Source organism: Myxozyma melibiosi (assembly GCF_037950935.1).
Source record: "Myxozyma melibiosi strain Phaff 52-87 chromosome Unknown BZA70scaffold_12, whole genome shotgun sequence".
NCBI lineage: Eukaryota > Fungi > Ascomycota > Lipomycetes > Lipomycetales > Lipomycetaceae > Myxozyma > Myxozyma melibiosi.
Window position 1 is genome coordinate 195,561 of NW_027042926.1, and position 24,349 is coordinate 219,909.

Sequence of the window (24,349 nt, forward strand, 5' to 3'; positions counted from 1 at the left end):
TGGCTCTGAATGAAAGTTACCCGGCGCAGAGCCAAATCCTTCTTCGCCCACCAACGCGTGTGCGCCCAGCCTCCCCTTCTCACATCGCGTCCCTTTGTTCCATCACAGGCCTGGACTCACGCGCGCTCGCAGACTGCTTACTCGTTGGCATCGTGATATCTGGCAAGGGGAAAAGCTTTTCACAAGAAATATACATACAGCACACACGAAGATGGCTACTACGCCGCCGCGGTTCACGTCAGACGCAGCGGATGATTTCGGCATCGCGACGCCTGCTACGCCAAAGCATGGGCCAAAGTTCGATCCTGATTGCTACACTATTAGAGATCGACGGCGGAAAGAACAACACGCTGCTGCTGCTGCGGCTAGCGGTGATCATAAACCAACAGAGCTATGGACGACCAAAGACTCGTGGCAGTCAAAACCCGATTGCGCAGACGAAGCTGAAGCCGAAGAGCTCGCGGCTCCGACTCCTAATTCCCGCGGATCGCGACTTAGAACTCGCACGAGAACAATCTCTGGGCCGCAACCTGGTGCACCAATGTTGACCCCGCGCGAGACTCCGGACGCGAGAAGACAGCGTCGGGCGCAGCAGCATCATCAGTTCGAGCAGGCGCTGACGACGCCAAAGGAGGTGTCTTCGGCGCTTGAAGTCGATAGTGAAGACGAAGAGCTGTTTCCTACTTTCCCAACTGCGTCAAAATCTAAGAGCGCGACTAGATCGGCGGCGAGGATACTATTCCCGACTGCGACTTCGTCAAAGACGACCCCTTCGTTCAAGGTGTATGAAGATGAAGAGGAAATTTTGCCGCAGAGGAGTAGCAAGATCCCGGTGTTTAGAGACGCTGATGTTTTTGACGATCCGTTTAATTCGTCTTTTGTTGCGTCCAAGAAACGGTGTAGAGCTATACCAGACCGCCAAACGGAGTCTCCTGATTGTCTACCGTCAAAGAAGGGCATGATGTTCGTCTTGTAAGTGAATTCGCTCTTGATTATTGATAGATCCTGGATGGTTACTAATTTTATTACAGTCGTGGAAAAAAGGTGTTCCGCCCGTTTGACGAGGAAGGCGACCTCTCAGACGACGAGCTAGCAGTGGCTCCCATAAAACCAAGGATTCTTTTCCCCGAGGCTCAGAAGAAGGCAAAAGAGCTATCCGGCGACCCCGATGACCGCTCGCCCACCCTCCCATCATCATCCTCGTCAATCTTCGACGACGGGCTAACCAGCCAAGAGTCAGATTTCTCGCCCGCTACGTCGCAGCTGGGTTCCTCCAGCATGATTCTGCAAGAAAAGCTAGGCGTCAGTCGAGGTCGTCGATCTTCATCTTCGCGATCGCTTCGGAGTGGAAGGTCGTTTGCTATAGCGAGTAGTGATGATGGAGAGTCGTTTGTGACGGCGAGTCAGACTTCTGTTTATATGGATAATCCGGAAGAGGAGGAGACTGATATTGATGAGAGCTACTGTTCGCCATGAGGTTAGGTGGAGCGAGATGGGTGTTTCGGATTGCTGTGCGTCCACCAATCACTGATTAAAAGTGGATGTAAAGGAGACGATCAAGTGATCCCGGATCTCTCGTTCTAAAGAATGACTATCTACTATTTCTTTTCTTGTTTTCATTGTTGTGATTGTGTGGAGTTTGCATGTACATATAGTCCTTTGAAGACCACACGCAGGCGTTATTGGGCTGATCATTGAACGGGATGCTATTGTTTTTTATATGAGTGTGTGGATGTGGGCGTCGAAATAGGAGAATATCAAGAACCAAGTTTAAACGAATATATATACAAAGCAGTCATCAAACGATTAAGAGGAGAACAAGTAGACCCATATGCGGCGACAGTCTAGTAGATTCAGCTTTAACTATCGACCGATACGGAATCAACCCAGCTTCAGAGTTTGTGAGTATCGTGAATTGAGTCTGAAGAGTAAAGAGGAGAATATATGTGTAATATATGGTACAAAAGAGCGAATGCTTGATATACGACTATCGACGTTTAAGCAAACAGCTCGACGATCGAGGGCACTACCAAGTTCAAACAAGTTAGCTGTTCCGCCCTCCAAATCAATAAACCGTAGATCTCTCGCAGAATATCTAAACAAAAGCAAAAACATACCAATCCAGAGGCTGACAGCTCCAACGACGGCGCTGGTGAAAATGAACAGCGCAGCAGCGTCCTCCTCGGCGACGCGCTCAGGCGGGGGTGGTGGCGGCATTCCTCCAAACATATTTGCGTTCTTTTTATCTGATAGTAGTAGCTTCCCTACTTATTTCTGTGTCTTTTTGTCAAAGAAGAGAGAGAATCCTCGGAACTGCGGTTGAGCAAGAATATGCCCGTCAATAGTTTTCTCGTGCGGCGAAAAAGTGTGCCTGGATGTGCGTCACGTGATCTTAACATAACTGCGGCTGCGGTTGCGCGGTTGTGTCAAACGTCTGTTCAGCACCGGATCAGTTTGGCTCGCAGGACAGAAGGCGACACATTCTGGATCGTTACGAACGAGCTATTGACAATGTCGGATAAAGAAGAGCAGTCCGATCGTGAGGAGGACAAGGTCGTCCAGGAAGAAGCTGAGAAAGAGGAGCTGAACAACAACAACCTGTTTGACGATGACGAGGACGAGCTGTCTGATCTCGACGAGGACCAGTTCCAGGACATTAACGAAGACAACGTCGGTTTGCCCATCTCAACTGATGTGTTTCAGAAAGTGCAGCGGCATAAGCGGGCGAAGGATGACTCTGAGCCTGCGGCGCCGAAGAAGAGAAAAGAGAGGACGAGGACAGCGAGAAGGAGCGAGGCGGCAGGTGATGATGGGAAGCCCGCGAGAAAGCGCCAGCCGAAGAAGGCGGAAGAGGGTGGCAAGCCGAGAAATGACTATGAGAGTTTAGACCCAGATGCGCGTAGGTCACCACTGATTGCTATTTGGTGAGGACGACTGGTTATAACTAACTGGAGGATTTGATTGTGTATAGGACGATTAAGGGAGCTGGAAGACAAGCTCGATGCCGCACTGAAACCCCAGAAAAAGAGAAAGAAAGTGGATGAGGACGATATCGAGCAAATGCAGGACGAGCGAATTGTTCGAGTGCGGGATCAGATGCGTGAGGCCGCGATGAGGGACGCCGAGGCGATCAAGGATGGACTGCCGGCTGTGCACAAGCTGAAGATGCTCCCTGAGGTTCGCAGTATTCTACAAAAGTGGGTTTGATCATTGTGATTGTGTATATCTCATGCTTCAGGTCTGATACTAACATGGTTCTTGCCAGGCACTCCCTTTACGATTCGATTCTCGACAACAATATGCTCGAGTCAGTACGACTGTGGCTCGAACCATTACCTGATGCCTCGCTTCCTTCGTACAGCATCCAGAAAGAGATGTTTGCCGCTCTGGAAGAGCTGCCGATCAAGACCACTCACCTTCGAGAGAGTGGGGTGGGCAAGGTTGTGCTGTTTTACCAGCAGAGTCGGAAACCTGAGGTTTCCATCAAGCATATTGCAGAGAAGTTGGTTGGTACGTATTCTCATTTTTTGATTTTCCGAGAGTTTGATTAGTAACACGTGGAATTTTTTAGGCGATTGGAGTCGACCGATTATAAGTCGGAACAAAAAGAGAAATTTAGTGGTGAGGTAGACTGATGTATGCACGATAGACTACATTGGCTGTCTTTCAAAATTATATTTCAATGAGGAGTGTATGCTGGGATAAGAGGATTCTTGAGTACAGGTTTCAAAAGTAACTGCTTTAGATCCTCGTGGATGTATTGACTGTAAAATAAAATCTTTTGAAGCATATGGATGACTTATGGCTTCTGCGGCTATATGGCCGGAGATGGAAAATGTAGTTTGGGGTTGCTGCGTCAAATTACTGTCGGTCGAGTAAGAAGATATCAGAAGACTGTAATTGAATAAAGACATCAAGCAATTGCTCAATAGTTGCTGTTGACTACAAAAACTGCTGCCATCAAACAAGGACCCAGACTTGCTCAGTTGGGAGATAAACCCCCAGCGGCTTCCTTACATCATCAACCTCTTCGCCATCTCAGTCGCCTTCTACACACGAACGAACAAGCATCTGGCTGAGCAACACCGACACCCAGCCAAAACATGCTAACAGCACCGGGAATATATGCAACCTCCTTGCATTCATCTCCTGCTCCGTTGCCTGACAAGTACGCAAACGGCAGTATGCGCCCTTCAACGCAGTCCTCGTCCTCGGCATCTCCAGCCTCCACGAGCCAGACGCCCATACAAACTTCACCTACGACTCCCTCTACAGCACCAGAGAACACATCACAGCTATTACCACTTACTCCAAGACCACTGCCAAAAGTCTCAGACATCCCAGCCCAGATCCCGGACTTTGACGCACTAGTAGCCGAGCTCAGGCGGCAACTTGGCTTTACCTCCGGCATCGACTCTGCTGATGTCGACGTCGAGAACCTGAAGGAGGCCATGCGCAGATATATCTCGAGTCGTAAGGAGTGGGGGAAATTTGCTCTTGAGGATCCGTCGCGGAATTATACTAGGTATTGTCATTTGCTGCTAATTTCATAATGTTTGAAGATTGAGGCGTAGCAAGGTTGGCTGCGCTCTTTGCTCGACTCGTGCAGAACGATTTTCTGACTACTGAACTATTTTATGTAGGAACGGCGTTGATACGTTGAACGAGAAAGCAAATTTACTGGTTTTAGTATGGAATCCCGGCAAAGGGTCGCTAATTCATGATCATTCAAATGCACAGTACGTTCCCTTTCACCTTTCCCTCCTCCTCCAGAAGCTAACGCCACCAAAGCTGCGTGATGAAAATACTAGAAGGCGAACTTGTCGAGACGCAGTATAAATTCCCAGATCCCAACGCACCGCCGCGACCGATGGACAAGCAAAAAGTCACAGAGTACGGCAAAGACGAGGTCACATACATATCGGACGAGATAGGTCTGCATCGGATGAGTAACGAGACTGATAAGATTGCCATCTCGTTGCATTTGTATACGCCGCCTTGGGCAGCGAAATGTGAGTTTTGCCTTGTTGCGTTTTTTCTGAACTGTGCGAAAGACGGGATGCTAACGGGGCGTAGATGGGTGCTACTCGTTCAATGAGAAAACTAGCAAGCAGATATGGACAGATCTATCGAATCTGTACAGCGACAAGGGAGTTCTCTGTGGAAAAATGTCCAGCCATGTTTGATTTCTATTCCATGTTTCATGACACTCCTCCTCTACGAAGCATACAGTCGTGCCGCGCATTCATACGGAGTAACTTCCGTCACTCTCATTTTTTTTCAGGTAGTCTCAAGATGACCTTATTTCATTCTTTGTTGTCAGACTACGTTCAATTCTGCAGGAGTATGGTATTACTTAACTTTCATTTCAAGTTTTTTTCACATTGGTAAGGTGATAAATCTGGGTTGGTGTCTTTGGCAATGTTTGGTTTGCTATAGTTTAATCACGGCAAGATGTGGGTTGCATGTTCATTAATAATCGTTCATTCATTGAATAGTATTATTTCCATCCACTTCAATGCCTTCTAGGTCTGTTATAGCAAACTCCGACTGTAAATAAAATAAGTAAAATTACAAATCTCTCTAATGCGAGATATACTGGAACGCATACGTAATCACGTCCTCCCCGGATTCCTGTCTAAGCAGCAGATCCTGGATATCCTTCAAGCACCCATTAGTGAAATGGTTCCACGAGCTAGTATCGCCATACATCATCGCGGGTGCCTTGACAAACTGTCGACCGTCAGGTTTGCATCGTTTGCATTTAAACGTGACATGCGTATCCGACTGCGCGCCCGGCACGAATTGGAACAGCTGGCGGAGTCCGTCGCGCGAGAAATGGCGCTCGACGTCCTGTGCCTCGTCAACAACACATGACGAGAGCGACTGCTTGTGTGATTGCCGCTGGAAAATCTTCTCCTCAATCGTACCGGTCGCGATGAAGCGGTAGACGAAGCAGTCTTTCTTTTGACCGTCACGCCAGACGCGCGCGAGTGCTTGCTGGTCCGCGGCCGGGTTCCAGTCTGGGTCGAAGAGGATGAGCCGGTTGGCGCCAATCAGGTTGATACCACAGCCACCGGCCTTGCTGCTGAGTAGAAAGACAAACTCCTCGCCTTCAGGGTCATTGAATCGGTCCACCAGCTTCTGTCGCTTATTCACGTTCATCGTTCCATCCAATCTAAGGTTTCCGTACCTCATTGTCCGGCAGTACTTCTCAATCACGTCCAGCGTCTGCGTGTAGTTACTAATCAGCACGATCTTGTCGTTCGTATCCGCGCGGATCCGACTCAGCATGCGGGCCAGAACCTGCATCTTTCCCGAGAGCGAGACGTCAATGTCCCGATCGCGGCTGCCTCTTTGATCTTTAGGCACGTAGCTCTCGGGGAAAAACTCATCGCTGCCGTCGATATCACCCGGGAGATCGAGCAAGTCTGGATGGTTGCACAGTTTCTTGAGGATATTGATTGCTTTCAACGGCTGAGACTCGGTGCCCTTGATCAACTTCCTGATCACAGGTGAAGTGATGAAATGGTTATACAGGGCTTCCTGGAAAGGGGAAAGCCTGCAAAACACAACGTGCTCGTATTTCACCGGCAGATACTTTGACAGAATATCGTTCGTGCGTCGGATAATGAACTTATTGACAAGCTGTCCGAGCTCTTCAAGTTTCCGATCACCGTCCTCGCGGTCTTTCTCAGTGCCGTCCGCGTCACGGCCGCGGAGAATCGGGTTCTCGTAGTTCTTCTTGAAGTCGGTGCGTGATCCCAAAAGATCGGGATTCGCAAAATTCAAAAGCGCGAAATACTCGGAAAGATCGTTTTGGATTGGCGTTCCGGAGAGAATCACACGGCGCTGGACGTTGAGTCCGTTAAGCGCCATATAAGTTAGTGATTCGTCGTTCTTCAGACGATGGCCTTCATCGCACAGCAGCAAGCCTATCTTTGTGTTTTTCAACTCGTCAATATTAAGTCTCAGCGTCTCATACGACACAATCAAAACCGGACGGATAGCCGACCGGCCTTCAGCGATGGCCCACTGCTTGAGCTGCATCGTGAGCTCGGCTTTGCTGGATTTGCCGTCGATCGCAAATGAGTTTATTGCGCCTTTGCCGAGCCACTTGTCGAGTTCGTTGGCCCAGTTCTTCACCAGACTTGAGGGGCAGACAATGACGCATTTCTGGATGGTCGACCTTCCGGCTTCGGGAGATTGCTTGAGTAAAGTCCACATGAGGGTGATGCATTGTAGCTATGTAGATGAGATTAGTAGGGGTTCAATGAATATGGATAAGTAAAATGCAACTCACAGTCTTTCCGAGACCCATCTCGTCTGCCATAATACAGCCATGAGCTTTTGGATCAATAAGACCGGTCGTACAGCGGTACAAAAATTTTACACCCTCAACTTGATGAGGTCTCAAGACTTTTGCCAGTCGCGGGTCGATAACGACCGGTACCTTTGGTCTTTCTTCCACCTTTTTGTTGAGACCTAGTAAATCCGACAGACTTTTGTGCATTGTCGATACTGGTTTCGGCGGTTCTTCTTCGACGGGTTTGATATCCTCAGGTTCGTCAATGGTCGGATCGTAGAGCACGATCGCGAATTCACCGGACGGGTCATGGAGTGGCTTAATGATCATGTTCTTCCGTCGTAGCATGCCCAGCGCAGGCGGTGGTGCACGTTGAGCAAAGTCGTCAGGCTTGTTCTTGAGCGGAACAGAAAACTTTTGAGAAAACACAACCTCCTTGTCACGCGGCCGGAAAACTGGGAATCTATTCGCCATCCGCTCCGCAAGCGGGGACCGGCCATCTTCCAAATACACACTATCACCAGCAGCCTCATCATTTCCGGCTGCATCTTCACGATAATTCACCCGTATCCGTTTGCGAAGGGGTAGGTCCCGTTTCGCGGTGACCGGAGCACCAGGAGATCGAAAGGGCTTCTGCAGTGTAGAAAGCGCATCAACAGATACCGCCCGTCGACGACCGTTGAAGCTCTGGCTACTTGCCGGAAGAGTCTTTGCTCTATGAGCCGGTGTCGGAGTGACTACTACATCAGTCACAGCCATGTCTGGTTGGTGTTTAGAACAAGAACAGAGACGAGGTTCGCAGCAGACTACCGATGTTTGTCAAGGCCTGGTGATGACGGCTGGTCGAGTAGGCTTTGTTTACTCGCAGTCGCTTGTGCCAGTTTTGTTCTACATTTATGCATTTTAGACGCGCGGTCACGTGAACAAGTGACGCGTTCGAACGCGTCATTTAGTCAAAGCTGCTTTTACTTTTGATCAGCGTTACGAAGTCGAAGGAAAGGACCGCATGATAGTTGCTGCTGCTCTATGCGGTTATATGAGTCGATGGAGGACAGCGATGCGCGGTTTCAGCGACTGAGATCCCAGTACAGTCTGGTAGACCGGTGATGAAAGCAACACCCACACCAACCTCCTATGAAGTAAGACCCCACAAACACACAACGCAGCAGTTAAATCTCCTCATGTTAACAACTGCTTCACTCGCCCGATATCCGAGCGAAATCACATCGCTTTTGATGGATAACGGTCGAGTGCCCAGATGAGAGCTAGTATTTATCACGTGATTGTACCCTAACCTGTTGTTATAGCGGTCGCAGAGCGGCGTTGCTTCGAGTTTTGAGAGCGGCACTGAAAACGGTTTCCTAGTCTGGTTCTACACCGGCAGACAGACCGCCGGATCCAGCGCTTCCTTTTCGATTATCACACTTATATAGCGAAGACTGTGGTGTGGTCTTTGTTGTTCTGCTCCAAATACAGCTGCTCCGTCTTTGCTTGTGCAGGCGGTCTGCGTAGTTTGCGTGGATATTTGGTTTGTTTACACTTTCTAGTGACGGTCTATATCTGGCCTTGATTCTGCAAACATGAGGTACGCAGTCGGACTTCCTATGTGGTTTTATATTCTCCAAAAACTAACGACATCTGGCTCTGTAGCTACACACCAGCGCGAGATAGTCCCGGAAACTCCATCAAAGGTAGGCCGCCCGACTCAACGATAAGGCGTCGTCATCGCTCACTTGATCTAACTCCTGCCTTTCTCTATTCCAGTTGTCGCGCGATTCAGGCCACCAAATGCGACAGAAATTCAGCACAATGGCGAGTCTATCGTGCAGTTTATTGCAAATGATACTTGTGCGATAGAGGTATCGTAAACCATACGCGTTGTTTTGTTGCACAGATCTAATACCTGTGGTTATTGTGCATCTCCAATTGCTGCGTACACTTATACTCACACCTTTCGCCTCATTTACAGAACAGCACATTCACATTCGACCGAGTCTTTGGGGTCGACAGCAAACAGGCAGAGCTCTTTGATTACAGTATAAAGTCCACTGTTGACGGTAAGCTTCCAAAGCTGCTAGGATCGCCGAAGTACGGCTGTTAATTAACGCGCTTGTTGTCAATCTAGACATCCTCCACGGCTACAATGGAACAGTCTTTGCATACGGTCAGACTGGCTCTGGCAAATCATATTCAATGATGGTGGGTGTCATTTTTTTTATTTTCTAATTATAGTCCAAATTTCAAAGGAACATCGGCCTGACTATGTGCTATATGTAGGGCCCGGATATCGATGGTCCACATCGAGGTATTATCCCGCGCATCGTCGAACAGATTTTTGCCTCTATACTAGAGAGTCCAGCAGAAATTGAGTATACTGTGCGCGTGAGCTATATGGAGATCTACATGGAACGCATCAAGGATCTGCTACAGCGTAAGTATTTTTGCCTTGCTACTCGAGAATATGTCCTCTCCGCCCTACTAACCAAAGGTATAGCAATAAATGATAATCTCCCAATTCACGAAGACAAATCCAAAGGTATCTACGTCAAGGGTTTGAGTGAAATCTATGTTTCGAGTGTCGACGAAGTCTACGATGTCATGCGTCAAGGTGCGACGGCACGTGCGGTCGCCTCAACAAATATGAACCAAGAATCTTCGCGCTCGCATTCGATCTTTGCATTAGCAGTCACCCAGAAGAACGTGGAGACTGGAAGCTCAAAGTCTGGACAGCTGTTTCTGGTCGATCTCGCAGGTTCCGAGAAAGTAGGCAAAACAGGTGCCTCAGGACAAGTACTCGAGGAAGCAAAGAAAATCAACAAGTCGCTTTCTGCTCTCGGAAACGTCATCAATGCGCTTACAGACGGAAAATCTACTCATGTACCCTACCGTGACTCCAAACTGACGAGAATCCTGCAAGAATCTTTGGGTGGAAATTCCCGCACGACATTAATTGTCAATTGCTCGCCCTCAATATACAACATGCAGGAGACGTTGTCGACCCTGAAATTTGGTATGCGGGCAAAGACGATCAAGAACAGACCGAAAATTAATGCCGAGCTTTCGCCGACAGAGCTCAAGATGCAGCTGAAGAAGGTCGTGCATCAGAACGCGTCTTTATCTGAGTATGCTGCTGCTTTAGAGAAAGAAGTACAAGCATGGAGAGCCGGCGAGCAAGTTCCTCAGGAGAGCTGGGCGTCCAAAGAGAGATCACGGAGTAGTCTGAGCAACAGCAGCGGTAACAGTAGCGGAATCGACATCAGTGTCCCAAGCACACCACGGCCACGGTCACAAATCTCGGCGGAAACACCTGCGAGGCCAACATCAGCGGATGACACAGTTGAGGAATACATGCGGCGAGAGAACGAGATGCAGGATAGGTTGAGTGATCGAGAGACTGCGATCGATGCACTGGAACGAATGATTAAAGAACTGAATGCCGAAAACCTGACGTTGACCGAGCGCGAGGCGGCGCTGGTACAGGAGAACGAAAAGTTCCAGGACGACATGATGAAGCTGAAGCAGGATCTCGAAAAGCTACAGTTCGAATCTAGGGAAGCAGTGATTGCGATGGAGAGCCTGAAGGAGCTGAACGCAGAGACGACTGCCGATCTGGATAACGCGCGGAAACAGCTGTACGAGCTCGAGCTGCAGAACCAGGAGAAGATCCGCAAGGCCGAAGAGCGAGATCGTCGAAAGCGCGAAAAGATGCGGGAGATGGCCAGCGGGTTTGAGTTTTTCACTTTGGATGACAAAACCGCTGCTGATGAGAATGGTGCGGAGGGAGAATATGCTGGTGAGAAAAGAGATTGGATCGGTGAAGCGCTCGCGTTGATTGATAACGGCACAGAACAGTTTAGTGAGTCGCAACGGCTTTCGCTGAAAATGTATCTTCTTGAATGCCGAGAGTTCATATCGCGCGCTGAGCAAGTACTAGATGCTCGGATGGATGAGATGGAAGACCAGGTGTCAAGACGTGAGGAGATTGATGTCAAGCTGAAGGAGCTGGATGAGTCTGTGAGACGCTTTGTTGAGAGTGATCCAACAAATCTCGCATGCCTGAATGAGTACATCTCGCTGAAGCAGAGCTTGTTGGAGAGTCAACTTTTGAATGCGAAGCGCGATCTCGGGTTGTCGATTAGCGACAACAAACGGTTACGCAAGATCATTGCCAGTGGCGAGCGTGAGCAGAAGCAGTCGACTGCAGCGGCCGAGCCTACAAATGGTAGCGAACGGCTTTCGTCAGCGTCGTCGTCTAGTGGCTCTTCGTTATCGACCTCGTCGGCCACTGGGGGGACGCCGATTACTCCTACGACTACAGCTCAGACTAACTCTGCACCAGAAGTCTCTCCCATGTCATCCCTTCCCTCGTCGCCATCAAAGTCAGCGGCTAGATTCCAGGTGATGAAGCAGCAGCTGAACGACTTTGAGACGGTGAAGCGCTCGCTGATGCGCGATCTACAAAATCGCTGCGAGCGGGTTGTCGAGCTCGAGATCCAGCTTGACGAACTACAAGAGCAAAACACGATGATGACGAAAAACACGTCTGCTAGTAAAGGACAGTTGAAGCGGATGGCTTTTCTGGAGCGGAACTTGGAGCAACTTACGCAGGTGCAGCGGGCGCTGGTAGACCAGAACGCGCAGTTGAAGCGGGAGGTAGCGGTGAACGAGCGCAAGCTGCGGGTGCGCAACGAGAAGATCTCGGCGCTGGAGCAGAGCCTGTCGGCCACTCAGGAGCGATTGGCAGCCGAGACTCTGTCGTTTGAGAAGAAGATGTCGCAGCTTGTGGATCGCTATGAGGACGCGAAACTGTTCAGAAGACAGGCTGAGGGGCTTGGAAGTAGTCCGATCACAGGAAGTGGCGGCCAGGGTGGGTTTGGAAATCAGCGGATCGTCAAGCCGCTTCGTGGAGGCGGGGGTGGGAATGGGCTGGGAAGTAGTCCGTTGACAGCGTACATGCGAGGCGGCTCGTCGCCCGAGAATAATCGGCTAGATTCCTCGCCTGGACATTATCAATCGTCGCCGTCGGCATCGAAACGAACGAGCTGGTTTTCAAGGAATTGAGAGAATCTGACTACGGATTTGGGCTTTCAAAAAATGATGATGATGATGATGATGTTTATGGGTTCGAGTCATAGCTATTCGGGTGTTTTTGTACTTTGCTCTTTGGCCATTACCATTGTCATGTGTTGCTTTAGGTCATATACATTTTCCTCCCAACATGCATTTCAAAATCCCCATCATTAACCTCATAAGAAAATCTATCAAGAGCTCTCCTCAGGCTCACCCATAAACAGGGCGCTGCGACGCATTTGATCTTCGACAGGCCAGGGGAACCATATCTGCACGCCCATTTGCTTCGCAGTAGCAGCTTCCCTAATCGCATCTGCGAGCGCAGTGGTCGCCTGCTCCGTCGCCTGCTGAGGAGGTTGCGTAGCAGCAGTAGCCGAAGATGAGTCCGGCTCTTGTTTAATTTTCTCTTGCGTCTGAGCACCTTCTTTCGACCCTTCAGCAGACCCTGCTGCTGCTGCCGCGGCGGCGGCGGCGGCAGCGGCGGTGACGGGTGCAGCTTGTGCGGGCTGCGATGCGAGTTTGATGAGGCCCACAGGCGCGGTTGTGAATTTTGAGATGCGAGTGGCGTACGTGAGTAGTTCAGAGTAATTAACTTTCTTTTCTGTGTCGCCTGTGCTGTTGTCTTTCTCCTTGTCCTTTTCGTCGCCGTCGTCGTGTGCTGCGGTTCCGTCGCCGTCGCTGTCGTTGTCGATGACTTGTGTGATTGAAAAGTCGGGGACCCCTGGGATTGAAAGTAACTGGCTTCGCGCCTCAGAAAGGGCGGAGAGAAGGGTGTCTAGTTTGCGGTCGAGGGAGTTTGAGATTGTTGTGAGTTGGGCGATTGTGTCTTTGTTTTCCTGGTAGATCATCACTAGAGTCGGAGTTGTGTTAGCTAAACGGTTTGAGTGATTTGGAAGCAATAATGTGGGCACGGACATTCTTCGACGGCTTTTCCAAGAGATAGATCAGCAGAGACAAGTGCTTTTGCAGCAGCAGTAGCGGGTTTATATTGTCCGACCGCATTGAGCAGATCCCCTAGATTTCTCTCAAACTCGTCCAGGGCGCCAAAGACCGACAGGGCCTGCTGCTTCTGGGTATTAGCATGAGCAGATGAGACGGCTGTGTTTGCGTCAGATGCGGTCGTAGGTGTAGGTGTTGGTGCTGATGACTGTGATGGTGTTTTTTGCGCGGGCTGTTGCTGCTGTGTGGGCAAGACAAACGTCCGTCGCCGGTCCTGGATCGCAGACGCAAGTGACCGCGGCGGCGGCGGGACGGTTGATGTCGGCACCAGTGAGGAAGCAGGAGCTGAGGCGGAAGAAGGCTGTGAGATTGCTGGTGCCACCGAGGCGGACACCGAAGAAGCCATGTGCGTGTGGGTGTGTCGTCTGCGGAGGCCGAGGTGCGGTGGTGATGGTCGAGGTCGAGGAAGTTTGAGCGCGGCTCGGGGAGGTTTAAGGTTTAGATCTCTGACTCGGGGCGGTCGAGAGATGGGGTTGCAATGCGATGGAGACCCTGACGAGATGATGCTCTGGCTTTAAGATACAGACTAAATGTAGATCAAGAAGCAGAATAAAATGGCACACAAAGATTGTATTCAGTAGTGGATCAACGACAGAGTGGTGATAGTCGTGAACATGTGAAGACGTGAAGACTACTCCAACACTCGACCACGAGGCCTCCTCTCCAACACTCGACCACGAGGCCTCCTCTCCAACCCCGAGCATCATCAGCAGACCTCGCGGCGTCGACGACAGCCAAAGCCCGTTCGCCGCTCATCCCGAACCCCATCGCGGCTGCTCTGCTCCTCCGCCTTTGTCTCTGCTTCCGCTGCTCGGATCCGTCTCGCTTGGTCCTGCACTGCCGCAGCTGCGCCTCTCCACGGGGCCAATTACGTCACACTCAAACCGGGAGCCGAGAAGCAATAAAGCCAGCCAGCTGCTCACTTGGCATCCTCCTCCATCGGTTCTTTCTCCTTTCTTCCATCTTCTTTTCTTATTACAGCCTCTTCTACTCTCATCCACTTCTACAATGGGTCTCGCTGCTAAACTCGCAGCCTCTGGACCTCCCGTCGGCGCTGCTCCCACCGCTACTGCCGCTGCCGTCCCTCCCGCTGGTTCCTACCCCTCCGCTGCCGCTCCCGGCGGTCTTCCCCCCAAGCCCGCGCAATCGCCTTACGGCCAGCAGCCCGCCCAGCAGGTGCCCTACGGGACCAAGCCCGGCGCTACTTCTTCGCCCTACGGCCAGCCCCAGAGCCCCTACGGCGCTCCGCAGCAGTCACCGTACGGCCAACCACAATCACAGCAGCAATCACCGTACGGCCAGCAGGGTCAGCAGCAGCAGTATGGTGCTCCTCAGGGACAATACGGTGCTCCACAAGGGCAGTACGGCGCGCCTCAGGGACAGTATGGCGCTCCTCAGAATCAGTACGGCGCTCCTCAGGGACAATACGGTGCTCCACAAGGGCAGTACGGCGCCCCTGCTCAAGGTGCATATGGCGCTCCCCAGGGACAGTATGGTGCTCCTCAGGGACAATACGGTGCTCCACAAGGGCAGTACGGCGCCCCTGCTCAAGGTGCATATGGCGCTCCGGCAGCTGCTGCCGGTGCTGCCGGTGCTGCCGGTGCTGCCGGTGCTGCTGGAGGATCGGGCAACTACCTCAGTCTACTGCAGAAAGCCGTTCAGGAGAACCAGCTTCAGGCGTTCTACCCTCCCGGCTCGCTAGAGCAGATCGCGGCGCGCATCGGGGGCCAGCTGCAGCAGATCGCGCAGCTCTGGCGTCTGCCGATGGAGATTGCGGTCGATCTCGTGCGTCTGGCGCTTTACGACATTGTTCTCTTTGTCGATGACTCGGGATCGATGGCCTTTGAGGAGAACGGTGAGCGGATAGACGATCTCAAGCTGATTCTCGCTCGCGTCGCCTATGCTGCCTCGCTCTTCGACCAGGACGGAATCGAGGTCAGATTCATGAACAGTCAAACCCAGGGCAACGGCGTCAACTCCGAGCAGGCCGCCTCGCAGCTCGTCTCGCAGGTTCGCTTCGCCGGCCTGACACCGCTCGGCACAAACCTGAACAAGAAAGTCATCGAGCCACTAGTCATCGGACCCGCTCGTAACGGCCAGATGAAGAAACCCGTCCTGGTGATCGCGATCACCGACGGTCAGCCCGCAGGCGAGGATTCCAAGACCGTCTTCCGCGTGATCAGAGGCGCGAAGCAAGCCGTCGCGCAGTCGCGCTACGGACCGGGCGCTGTCGCGTTCCAGTTCGCGCAGGTCGGTAACGATCTCAAGGCGCGCGAGTTCCTTGGCGCGCTCGATACCGATCGCGAGGTCGGTAACCTTGTCGACTGTACGTCGAACTTTGAGTCTGAGCAGGACGAGATGGCGCGTTTGGGCGTGAACCTCACGCCTGAGACGTGGCTTGTCAAGTTGCTGATGGGCGCTATCGATCGGTCTTACGATACTCAGGACGAGCAGGGAGGACGTTGATTTCTATATCTTGTAAAAAAAGACGAGAGTCTGCTAGGGTTTATCTGGTTAATATGGATATGCTTTGTTTTGTTTCTTTTGCCATAGTATAGTATTTTTGTATGCGTGACTATAATTGTAATCCAATAGTAATATATCAGCATAATAGACGATTACTTGCTGACGCTGAGTTCTAGAGCGTCGGTGTAGTCCGCGGCAGAAGAAGGTAACAGGTGGTCTCAAGCTAATCAAGATCCAGAGAATTAGATAGAATTAACTAGAATTAAATCGAAATTAAATGAAGAAAGGAAAGGGGTTCTGTCATCGCATCTCTTTAAGTGAATTGATAGAGATACGGCGACCGCAATCAGTCAAATCACAAATCCTCCTCTGCTCCTCCGCCTCCTCCTCCTCCCTCTCTTCCTATCACCCCGCCTCCACTTTCTCCACCATAATTCACAAATACACACGCACGCAATATCCACTTATCGGTAGATTTGCATCTCATTGTGTGCCAGCCCTAATCACCATCCCTGTTAATTGTGGGTCCGCGCTCTGTCTCGTTTTACTTCTCGGTTTCTCAATCAGGACGTGACTGTATTGATTGAATCAAATGTACTCTCTGTGACTCTTGCCGAAATCTACAGAGCTGATATTTTTTCTCTTTGGTCCTGTGTATTTTGATTATCCTGAGCCTGTGAGTTATACCCAAGAAACTCGAGCGAACGTCTACCATTACCGCTCAAGGTATCATCCTTCGTTATAAATTTCCCTGAATTTAAAGCACTATTGTCAAGATAAATGAGACACTAAAAAAAAAATTGAAAAAACAATGAACGATAGTAAAAAGCAAATCCTCCCGCACTCCGATTTCCACATTTTCTCCTACATTAACAGTAAAGAACGTGCTTTGTAACTGAAAGACAAACATTTTCAAGTCGATGCCAGAATCCACATAAAACAAACAAACAACAAAAAAACAGGACAGCAATACAATCGTATACAGACAGCTCTTCTCTTCAACTCACCAGCACTCACGCAATCAAGGTGAGAACCCGTTCATCAGCTTGGCGATACGCTTCGCATGTAAGTCCTCGTTCTTCAACTTCTTGACCACCCACTCCGGCAAGACCGTAGGTCCCAGTCCCGGAAGCTTCATGTACCCGACTCCGATATCGCGACCGAACGTCAGCGAGAGCGAGTGTCGCAAGGTAACGTAGTGGTCTCTTGGCTTTTTCCCTTCCAGCACCGCCGAGACGTTGTTGAAAAGCACTGGCATCGAGTTGCCGCGCGAGTGCAAGGCCTGCTTGACCTCGGGAATGTCGTTTGCGTCGCCGACGCAGAAGACGTTGGGATCAAGCACGGTCTGGAAGGTATCGAGCACCTGCACGGATCCGCCCGAGTTCTTGAACTCGCTGGGAATGAACCAGGTATTCGGCTTGGGCGTGATATCCGTCAACACCATATCCGCCTCGATATCCTCATTGGACACGTTTCCCATCGAGTTGTGCTGCAGCGTCACCGTTCCGTCGCGATTGTCGTACCCGAGTGTACTGTAAATCACATTCACGCCGAGCTTCTTGAGCATCCCCGCGACTTTCTTGCGCAGCTTGGGCATGTAGATCGGCGTCAAGGGCAGCTCGCGGGCGTGGATCAAGATCACGTTCTTCGAGCGCCCGTAGCGGGACTTGATCTCGCCCGACACTTCGCAGCCCACAGAGCCGGCGCCGATGACGACGATGTTTTTGCTGTTCTGGACGCGCTCGCGAAGGGCTTGGTAGTATGCCAGCGTTTCCTCGTGCGTCGAAGGTGCGCTGTTTGGATCGTTCCAGGCGCATCCTGGAGTCAATATCTGTTTGTAGTCGCGTTAGAATCAATCAATGGCAAGGTAGCAGAGTGCAATTGGATCAACATACAAGCACATCATATCGGACACTCTCGCCAGACTCAAGCTTGACGAGCTTCTTCTGTCTATCCAAGCCGATGACAAGTCCCTTCTTGACTTCTCCCAGGCTCGGATTCGGGTTAAAGAGACCGTCATACGGCTTGATGTATTCGCTCAGATCCTCGACGAGGTTGCGGCAGTTTATCGGCAGGTAGATAAAATCATCGCGTTTCTCAATCAGCGTGACGTGCACAAACTTCGGATCCATCTTGCGCAGGAAATACGACACTGTGCCGACGCCGTAGATGCCACCGCCGACGACGACGATCTCCTTGCGGCGGGAGGAGGCTGCGGGATTGAGAGCCATAGTGAGTGCGATCTTGGGAGTAAGATGCTGAGAGTAGGTAAGTGAAGGGAGCAGTTGGGAAACCGGGGGACAGGGAGGTGGAGGAGGGCGAGTACTTATCCCCTTGTTTGTTCGAGTCGGTAAAGCTGCATGCACCCCAATATATCATGAGCAAGAGAAATGCGAAGCGAGCAGTACAGGTACCCTGAGCTCGAACACAGATCACAGAAGTTATCGAGGTATACAAGCACAGAAGAGATACAAGTGCACAGACAGTAGGATTGCACAGCAGCTAATGAGTTATGAAACTACGACGACCAACAGCAGACGAACAGTCGAACATTGAACCCGACGGAATCACTTTGTTGAGTAGTAAGCAGTCCATGAAGGGCAGCACTGACTGCGATAACAGCACGTGGAGGCAGTATCGGGCAATTGCGGATAGAGTTGGCCATAGATGATAGGATACGGGGAGCGAGTAAGCAGAAAAAAGAGGGAAAAGTTGATGAAAACTGTGAAGTTAGCCGGGGAGAGGGGCGCACGAGAAGTGGGCAGCGACGGTCGGGAACAAGGAAGAGCACTGCAGCGAAGAGGATCTAGAAAGAAACTAAAGTCACAGATCGTCGTTGCTCGGACCCCAAAGAAGGGGGGGCCACGGTCAATTAATTGAAAAAATTACGCAGAGATTAGAGGGACAGTGGACAGTGTGTCGGTAACAACAAACAGCAGGAAGCAGTCGATAGCGGCCAGCACGAAGAAGCCGCATAGGAAACCGCCGGGGCGGAATTTGCCTATAGCGTCTTTTCTCTATAGAATGTTTGGCAATTGGGATACAGAGCTGCGTTTATCTGCCGACGGATATCATTGGCCTATTCACGAACTCACGGTCACAGCGGCTGGCTGGTGGTCGATACACCCTCGCGATGCAAAGGGGCTCTTGACATCTACAATTACATGTTACCCCCCGCGCACAGGGCCACATCCACGCACCCACATCGCATATATAGACGACGTTTCTCGGATTCGGAAACAGGAAACGGTAAACACTTTAGTTCGATCGAGGGCCGCAAGCGGTTACAGCCCTGCCTCCCCGACTAAATTGCTATCGATAGATTGCGCTGTATATACTTGCTCTTTCTTCTTTATAAGCATGATGGTTAAATAACCTGATAGACGTGCGTAGAAGTTATAAACTGTTCTACTAGATTATAGAAGCACATATGGCTCAGAGAATCTGGTCGAGCGAGCCATAGAATCAGAATCGAAGCCAGCAGAGAATACTACGTCCGCCGGCTCTTCTTGCGCGAAATCCTCCTTTTCTTTCCCTTCCTCTTCCCTGCGGATCACAATTTGCAAAACAATCTAAAACAGAAGAGGGACCCGGGGCCAAGGAAAAAACTAAAGCCAGCACGAAAACAGACCAGAGATGGCGGTGCACTAATCTCAGTCTTTCCAGGAGTAGCAGAAAATCACAGGTCCGCAGTTCGAGGTAATTTCTGCCGTCGTCGAGCAGGCGGATCCGGACCGCGCCGCATCGGTACAAGTACCTCGATATCAACTATTAGTAGCCCATCACATAAGCCATCTTACATAATCACTCTGACTAAGCAGATGATCTGCATCTGGGCGCCTGTCCGCCAAATGTCGCGGAATTAAGCCAAACTGTCCATTCACGAGAACTGCTCCGAGCTCCTCTAATTCCACTACGCCACCTCCGTTTAAATAATGTCGGAACCGAGTTGTCAAGAAGACGACGACAAATGCTGTTCTCCAGTTACATTCGATCAGTTCGGCGCCGAGCCTGAGATGGATCCTCCGACGCTCTCGCATCCGCCCTCCATCAACTCCCTCGCGGTCTCGCAGTGCTATGCCTCCCGCAGCGAGATCAAGGACATCATCAAAACTGCCTCGATCCGCGACGGCTGGTCGTTCTATTGTCTCAAATCAAACTACTCTCGCTACACCGTTCGCTGCAAAGAGCCCTCCTGCTCTTGGTATCTCCACGCCTCTTGCGCCCGCCCCGGTGCACCGTTCGTCATCAAAGTCTACCGGCCACTGCATACGTGCTACCGTCAGCGCGATGAGTCCGCCGGCGTTGCTTCCTCGCAGTGGATCGCTCGCCGCATCCTGCCGGCGGTCCTCGTCGACCGCAACATCTCGCCGTCCGATCTCATCGCTCGCCTACGATCCACCCACGGCGTCACCGTCACCTACAAGCAGGCCTGGCGAGCGCGCGAGGTCGCCCTCAGACTGCTCAGCAACCGGGCAAACTGCATCCCAGTCACCGACGCCACCGACCGCTTCTGCGCGCTTCTAGATCAACGCGACCAGTTCTCGCACGCATCCTGCGAGCTCTGGGATCCCGTCGGCCGCGGAGCTTTGCTTCCTGATCCTTCACAATGCAACTTCCGCCGCATGTTTTGGACCTACAGCGCCGCTCTCAACGCCTTCCTTCACTGTCGCCAGGTCATCGTTCTAGATCTTCAGGAACACAAGGTCCAGAACGATGACGTGATGTGGATGGTGGCCGCCGCGCGAGATGCGGAGGACAACATGGTCCCGATCGCGTTCGCGGTCTTGCGGCTAGTCCTGCCTGACACTTGGGACTGGTTTCTCAATAACTTGCGTGTTGCGCTCGTCAAGTTCTTATGTGGTAACCGGCCTACGTGGACCGCCGCCGAAGTATGCGATTTTGTCCGCAATATCATCTTTGTCTCAAACAAACAAGGCGGCGCGGCAGAAGGCGTCGCCCGCGTGTTTCCTGAAAACGCTCCAAGACACTCTCTATGCCTTCATTACCTCTACACCCAAGTCAACACCAAATACGGCCGCCGCGAAGCCGAGACCGTGACGCGCGCGGCGTACGCCTACACGGAAGCTTCGTTCTACAACATTCTCGAGCACGGACTCACGGCTTCGCAGCGCGACTGGCTTCTGACGCGGTATCCTCCGGTCGAATGGGCAGAGTCGATGTTTCCTGGAAACCGACGCGGCGTCATGGACGCAAACTTGCTCCGCATGATTGTGGAGTGGGAGTTTGTCACTCACCAGCCGGTGCGCGTGCAAGGTCGGCTACTACCTGCGGATTTCATCCGGAAAGATCAGAGCACGGTCGCGTTCAGATCATCGTACATGATGGGTCCTGCAGTCTCCATGGGCCTGGCGAAGCTTTTTGAGTCCCGGCGGCAGCGCGCGATCGAATACGCCAAGCAACACCCCGAGCAAGTCGTGACCGAGTACGTGCGGAATCTGGTGACGAGTGCGTTGCAGCGGATGAAGTCGCGCGTGTTACGGGTTGAGAGCACTACTTCGGGCTCGATTTTTCGCGTGCGGATCGGAGAGAATATGCGGGTTGAAGGGCCGAGCTCGTCTGCGGATGGGACAATGAGGTTCCCGCTGGTCACGTTGGAGGATGTCACGGACGAACTTGGCGCTGAAGCCTCAGGGACGAGCTCCTGCGCTGAGCCCCAGGAGGTAGATTTTAAGTACGCGGAATATGCACAGGAGCTGCAGGCGATGCTTAGAGCTGCAGGATTCACCGAAGACAAAATCCCTCATGAAACCTCCTCGGACGTGGCGCTGCGCCAACCTCCCGGAGATATCGAGTCCGCCGCGACATCAACAGAACCCGCGACCGACGTCGTCGTCGATCTCAACCTCCGCCACTGCTCGTGTATGGCATGGAGCAAGAACGGCCTGCCGTGCGAGCACGTGCTCGCTGTCCTGCAAATGATCCGCAAGACCTCGCTCGAAGGCGGCAACACGGACTTGGACGCGTTCGAAATCTGCGGCGGCGCGTGGTTGTTTGATCCGATGTTTACGCTGGATGTGTACCAGCGGTGCTACGAGATGCCGGTCGAGATTGTGAACGATAGCGATACGTTTACGTTTGTTTAGGCGTGGAAATGGAAATGAAAAAAGGCGGATGATCGAGCGGAGTTACAAAAGAAACGAGGGTGTTTGGATATGAAGGACTGGCGTTAAGGAATATGGAAACGGATCTGGATTTGCTTTGCTTGTTTGATAATTGGTATAATCTCTAATTATGTACTTAATACTTCTCGTTTTATTTACTTTTTGATATATGTCTATGTCTTTGACTTTGTTGGAATTCGGAGTATGGAGACTGAGGTAAAATGCCGAAATGATATCTCTTGAATACATTTGCTCCTGCTGCTTCGAGTTTGTGTTTTGCTGATTCCTTAGAAACATTCGGGATATGCTTCACCGGACTGTTTATGTCTTTACAGGAAATATACATTATGCTTCTTACAATAGAGACACTAAGTCATAAGTACAAAAGAAATTGCCACACAACAACCAGAAGTGAATAACAGTAAAAGAAAGAAAATTTGCCGGAGCTCTTTGAACTCTTTGTCTGGCGGCTAGAAGATCTGACATCAGGTTAGGGTACACCGAGGAACCGACGATCTGAAGCAAGGGCGGAGGACGTCGCAGCTGTCAAAACGATCAGTGAAAGCGATAGGAAAGCGAACAGCTGTCAAAGAGTGATACAGTACTAGGATCGAAAGCTAGCTACTGGTATGAGCAGTACCGGGCAAAGATAGAGGTATGGGAGAGTGAGTGGGCTGTGGGGTTTGTTGCGAACGCGGGGTTGCTAATTCATGTGTGAAGGCAATTAGATATACGATAAGGAAGCAAGATGGCAGAAGACAAGAAAAAATTGCTCGAGCTTCCGCGGTCGAATGCGACCAACGGACCGCTGAATCTGAAGATTGCCCAGGCGCGGGCGGTGGAGTACTACCCAGGCTACGAGGTGTCGGAGCGGATTCTGTATACAATGATTGATCTGCGGGAGGTGATCACGCCTCTGAGCGAGATCGTAGCCGAGGTGCCGCGGCAGGTGCACATCGTTGGCTCGAAGCAACTGTACCGGCAGATCAAGGACACAGTGTGCAGCGGGCACAACGTGATGATGAACGGACACTACCTGTTTGAGGGCGTGCGTGTCGTGCTGGATGATCGGATACAGGGTCTTGTGCTGAACAACACCGGGCGCGTGCACCAGGCCGGCTCGCGGCTGGCGGAGCGGTTGAAGACTGCGATTCTGGCGAACGCAAACGCAGCGGCGCAGCATGACTTGCAGTACAGGGTCTACACCGGCAGTCCGATCGTGTACTCGATCAAGCACGGCGACGGCAACGAGTGGATCCGGCCAGACCAGGTGCTCGGGCTCGTGGACGACATGCTGAGTGTTTCGCGGCCGGTCTGGGCGGCGATCTTGCTGGTGGGTTATTCGGATGATGGGGATCAGCTGCGGGAGAGCGCGAGAGCGTTTTTGATTCCGCCGCAGGACGAGGAACCGGAGCGGGTCGATATGGTGATCTTGGTGGACGTGCCGTATCATCAAGAGTACGAGACGCTGGATGATCTGCCCGAGTACGTGGATGTGAGCTACTACATGCGCAACAGCGAGTGCACGACGATCGAGAAGGTCTACCAGGCGCGGGTGTCGAAGCTCGATCCGGTGATTGCGTTTGATCTAGCATACATGGGCATCAACACGACAGAGACGACGGTCGACGACGCGCTGCGACAGCTCGAGTCTGAGGCCGACGAGCCAGGGCGGTCGATCAGGATGTCGCCGGAAGAGGAAAAGTACCCTGGAGAGTGGATGATCAGACATAGCACGTCTGCGCGGGTGACGGTCGATCGAACGCTGGTGAACTCGTGGCTCGAGGACGTGTTTGAGGAGCGCAGGGTTGAGGCGAGTGTATTCTATGAGGAGCAGCGCATGGCGAACCGGTCTTGCACTATTGTGTAGTCTACGATCTTTGGATATAGTGGTGATTGGAAAGAATGATAGAGAAAATGTGGAGAAGATAATAGAGAAGTAATAAGAGATTAAGCAGTTGAAACACACTCCTTGATTCCTCGCTATATCACCACAAGAATGACCGCCCATCTCTTTTCTTTTCTTTTATTTTCCTATTCACTTTCGTCTGATTAAACTGAAACCTCATCAAATCTCCGACCACGGCACCACCTTATCGTCATTTTACTTTTCTTCTTCCGCCGGGCCCTGGCTCGCACTTGAACCGGCGGCGCGGTTTCAGACCCGTACACGAGGCGCGCGCTGGTTTAGAGTTTTTTCAGGAATATATTGACGCGTTTATTTACGCGTTCTTTCGCGTCGCTCGTCCTTGATTGTACGCGTAGACTGGATAAAGAACAAGAAACAGTGAATAGTATATGTAACTCGACAATCCAATCAGTAAAACAACGCGAACACGTCCTGCTCAGGACTGGGATCTGGTGAATGAGAGGAAAGTACCGT

General features: G+C 51.5%; 9 protein-coding genes across 9 annotated transcripts; 6 read left to right on the top strand and 3 right to left on the bottom strand.

The window, feature by feature from the left end:
* The first annotated feature begins 88 nt into the window (after positions 1-88).
* On the top strand, positions 89-1,762 carry BZA70DRAFT_283443 (uncharacterized protein). Its single transcript, XM_064913439.1, has 2 exons — positions 89-972; positions 1,032-1,762. Exons 1-2 carry the CDS (start codon positions 212-214, stop codon positions 1,474-1,476), a joined length of 1,206 nt encoding a protein of 401 aa, XP_064766367.1. The 5' UTR covers positions 89-211; the 3' UTR covers positions 1,477-1,762.
* A 622-nt stretch (positions 1,763-2,384) lies between these two features.
* On the top strand, positions 2,385-3,873 carry BZA70DRAFT_283447 (uncharacterized protein). Its single transcript, XM_064913440.1, has 4 exons — positions 2,385-2,899; positions 2,972-3,197; positions 3,266-3,510; positions 3,572-3,873. Exons 1-4 carry the CDS (start codon positions 2,512-2,514, stop codon positions 3,628-3,630), a joined length of 918 nt encoding a protein of 305 aa, XP_064766368.1. The 5' UTR covers positions 2,385-2,511; the 3' UTR covers positions 3,631-3,873.
* A 230-nt stretch (positions 3,874-4,103) lies between these two features.
* On the top strand, positions 4,104-5,186 carry BZA70DRAFT_269201 (RmlC-like cupin domain-containing protein; the record flags this gene model as incomplete). Its single annotated transcript, XM_064911202.1, has 4 exons — positions 4,104-4,525; positions 4,644-4,739; positions 4,792-5,012; positions 5,077-5,186. 4 exons carry the CDS (start codon positions 4,104-4,106, stop codon positions 5,184-5,186), a joined length of 849 nt encoding a protein of 282 aa, XP_064766369.1.
* A 301-nt stretch (positions 5,187-5,487) lies between these two features.
* On the bottom strand, positions 5,488-8,249 carry BZA70DRAFT_77401 (DNA repair protein rhp54). The gene is made up of 2 exons (XM_064915391.1): positions 7,304-8,249; positions 5,488-7,245 (listed from the first exon to the last, which is right to left on the bottom strand). Exons 1-2 carry the CDS (start codon positions 8,063-8,065, stop codon positions 5,584-5,586), a joined length of 2,424 nt encoding a protein of 807 aa, XP_064766370.1. The 5' UTR covers positions 8,066-8,249; the 3' UTR covers positions 5,488-5,583.
* A 478-nt stretch (positions 8,250-8,727) lies between these two features.
* BZA70DRAFT_77497 (putative kinesin family protein) lies at positions 8,728-12,467 on the top strand. The gene is made up of 7 exons (XM_064915393.1): positions 8,728-8,891; positions 8,957-8,997; positions 9,071-9,165; positions 9,276-9,363; positions 9,432-9,505; positions 9,584-9,737; positions 9,801-12,467. The coding sequence occupies exons 1-7, from the start codon at positions 8,887-8,889 to the stop codon at positions 12,365-12,367; spliced, it is 3,024 nt and encodes a 1,007-aa protein (XP_064766371.1). The 5' UTR covers positions 8,728-8,886; the 3' UTR covers positions 12,368-12,467.
* On the bottom strand, positions 12,251-13,840 carry BZA70DRAFT_77443 (vitamin-D-receptor interacting mediator subunit 4-domain-containing protein). Its single transcript, XM_064915392.1, has 2 exons — positions 13,292-13,840; positions 12,251-13,226 (listed from the first exon to the last, which is right to left on the bottom strand). Exons 1-2 carry the CDS (start codon positions 13,719-13,721, stop codon positions 12,568-12,570), a joined length of 1,089 nt encoding a protein of 362 aa, XP_064766372.1. The 5' UTR covers positions 13,722-13,840; the 3' UTR covers positions 12,251-12,567.
* A 169-nt stretch (positions 13,841-14,009) lies between these two features.
* On the top strand, positions 14,010-16,066 carry BZA70DRAFT_283455 (uncharacterized protein). The gene has a single exon (XM_064913441.1). The coding sequence runs from the start codon at positions 14,384-14,386 to the stop codon at positions 15,839-15,841; it is 1,458 nt and encodes a 485-aa protein (XP_064766373.1). The 5' UTR covers positions 14,010-14,383; the 3' UTR covers positions 15,842-16,066.
* A 796-nt stretch (positions 16,067-16,862) lies between these two features.
* BZA70DRAFT_291372 (uncharacterized protein) lies at positions 16,863-18,072 on the bottom strand (the record flags this gene model as incomplete). Its single annotated transcript, XM_064914288.1, has 2 exons — positions 16,863-17,672; positions 17,737-18,072. 2 exons carry the CDS (start codon positions 18,070-18,072, stop codon positions 16,863-16,865), a joined length of 1,146 nt encoding a protein of 381 aa, XP_064766374.1.
* A 4,642-nt stretch (positions 18,073-22,714) lies between these two features.
* Positions 22,715-23,836, top strand: BZA70DRAFT_269208 (uncharacterized protein; the record flags this gene model as incomplete). The annotated part of the gene is made up of 1 exon (XM_064911203.1): positions 22,715-23,836. One exon carries the CDS (start codon positions 22,715-22,717, stop codon positions 23,834-23,836), a length of 1,122 nt encoding a protein of 373 aa, XP_064766375.1.
* Positions 23,837-24,349: the final 513 nt, after the last annotated feature.

Bases quoted from the DNA above. Each gene is read 5' to 3' on its own strand.
- BZA70DRAFT_283443 (XM_064913439.1), top strand. From the start codon at position 212: ATGGCTACTACGCCGCCGCGGTTCACGTCAGACGCAGCGGATGATTTC. The intron at 973-1,031 runs GTAAGTGAATTC...ATTTTATTACAG, and splicing joins AAGGGCATGATGTTCGTCTT to TCGTGGAAAAAAGGTGTTCC.
- BZA70DRAFT_283447 (XM_064913440.1), top strand. From the start codon at position 2,512: ATGTCGGATAAAGAAGAGCAGTCCGATCGTGAGGAGGACAAGGTCGTC. The intron at 3,198-3,265 runs GTGGGTTTGATC...GGTTCTTGCCAG, and splicing joins GTTCGCAGTATTCTACAAAA to GCACTCCCTTTACGATTCGA. The intron at 3,511-3,571 runs GTACGTATTCTC...GGAATTTTTTAG, and splicing joins TATTGCAGAGAAGTTGGTTG to GCGATTGGAGTCGACCGATT.
- BZA70DRAFT_77401 (XM_064915391.1), bottom strand. From the start codon at position 8,065: ATGGCTGTGACTGATGTAGTAGTCACTCCGACACCGGCTCATAGAGCA. The intron at 7,246-7,303 runs GTGAGTTGCATT...TCATCTACATAG, and splicing joins AGATGGGTCTCGGAAAGACT to CTACAATGCATCACCCTCAT.
- BZA70DRAFT_77497 (XM_064915393.1), top strand. The intron at 8,998-9,070 runs GTAGGCCGCCCG...TCTCTATTCCAG, and splicing joins TCCCGGAAACTCCATCAAAG to TTGTCGCGCGATTCAGGCCA. The intron at 9,506-9,583 runs GTGGGTGTCATT...TGCTATATGTAG, and splicing joins GCAAATCATATTCAATGATG to GGCCCGGATATCGATGGTCC.
- BZA70DRAFT_77443 (XM_064915392.1), bottom strand. From the start codon at position 13,721: ATGGCTTCTTCGGTGTCCGCCTCGGTGGCACCAGCAATCTCACAGCCT. The intron at 13,227-13,291 runs GTCCGTGCCCAC...CTCCGACTCTAG, and splicing joins TGGAAAAGCCGTCGAAGAAT to TGATGATCTACCAGGAAAAC.
- BZA70DRAFT_283455 (XM_064913441.1), top strand. From the start codon at position 14,384: ATGGGTCTCGCTGCTAAACTCGCAGCCTCTGGACCTCCCGTCGGCGCT.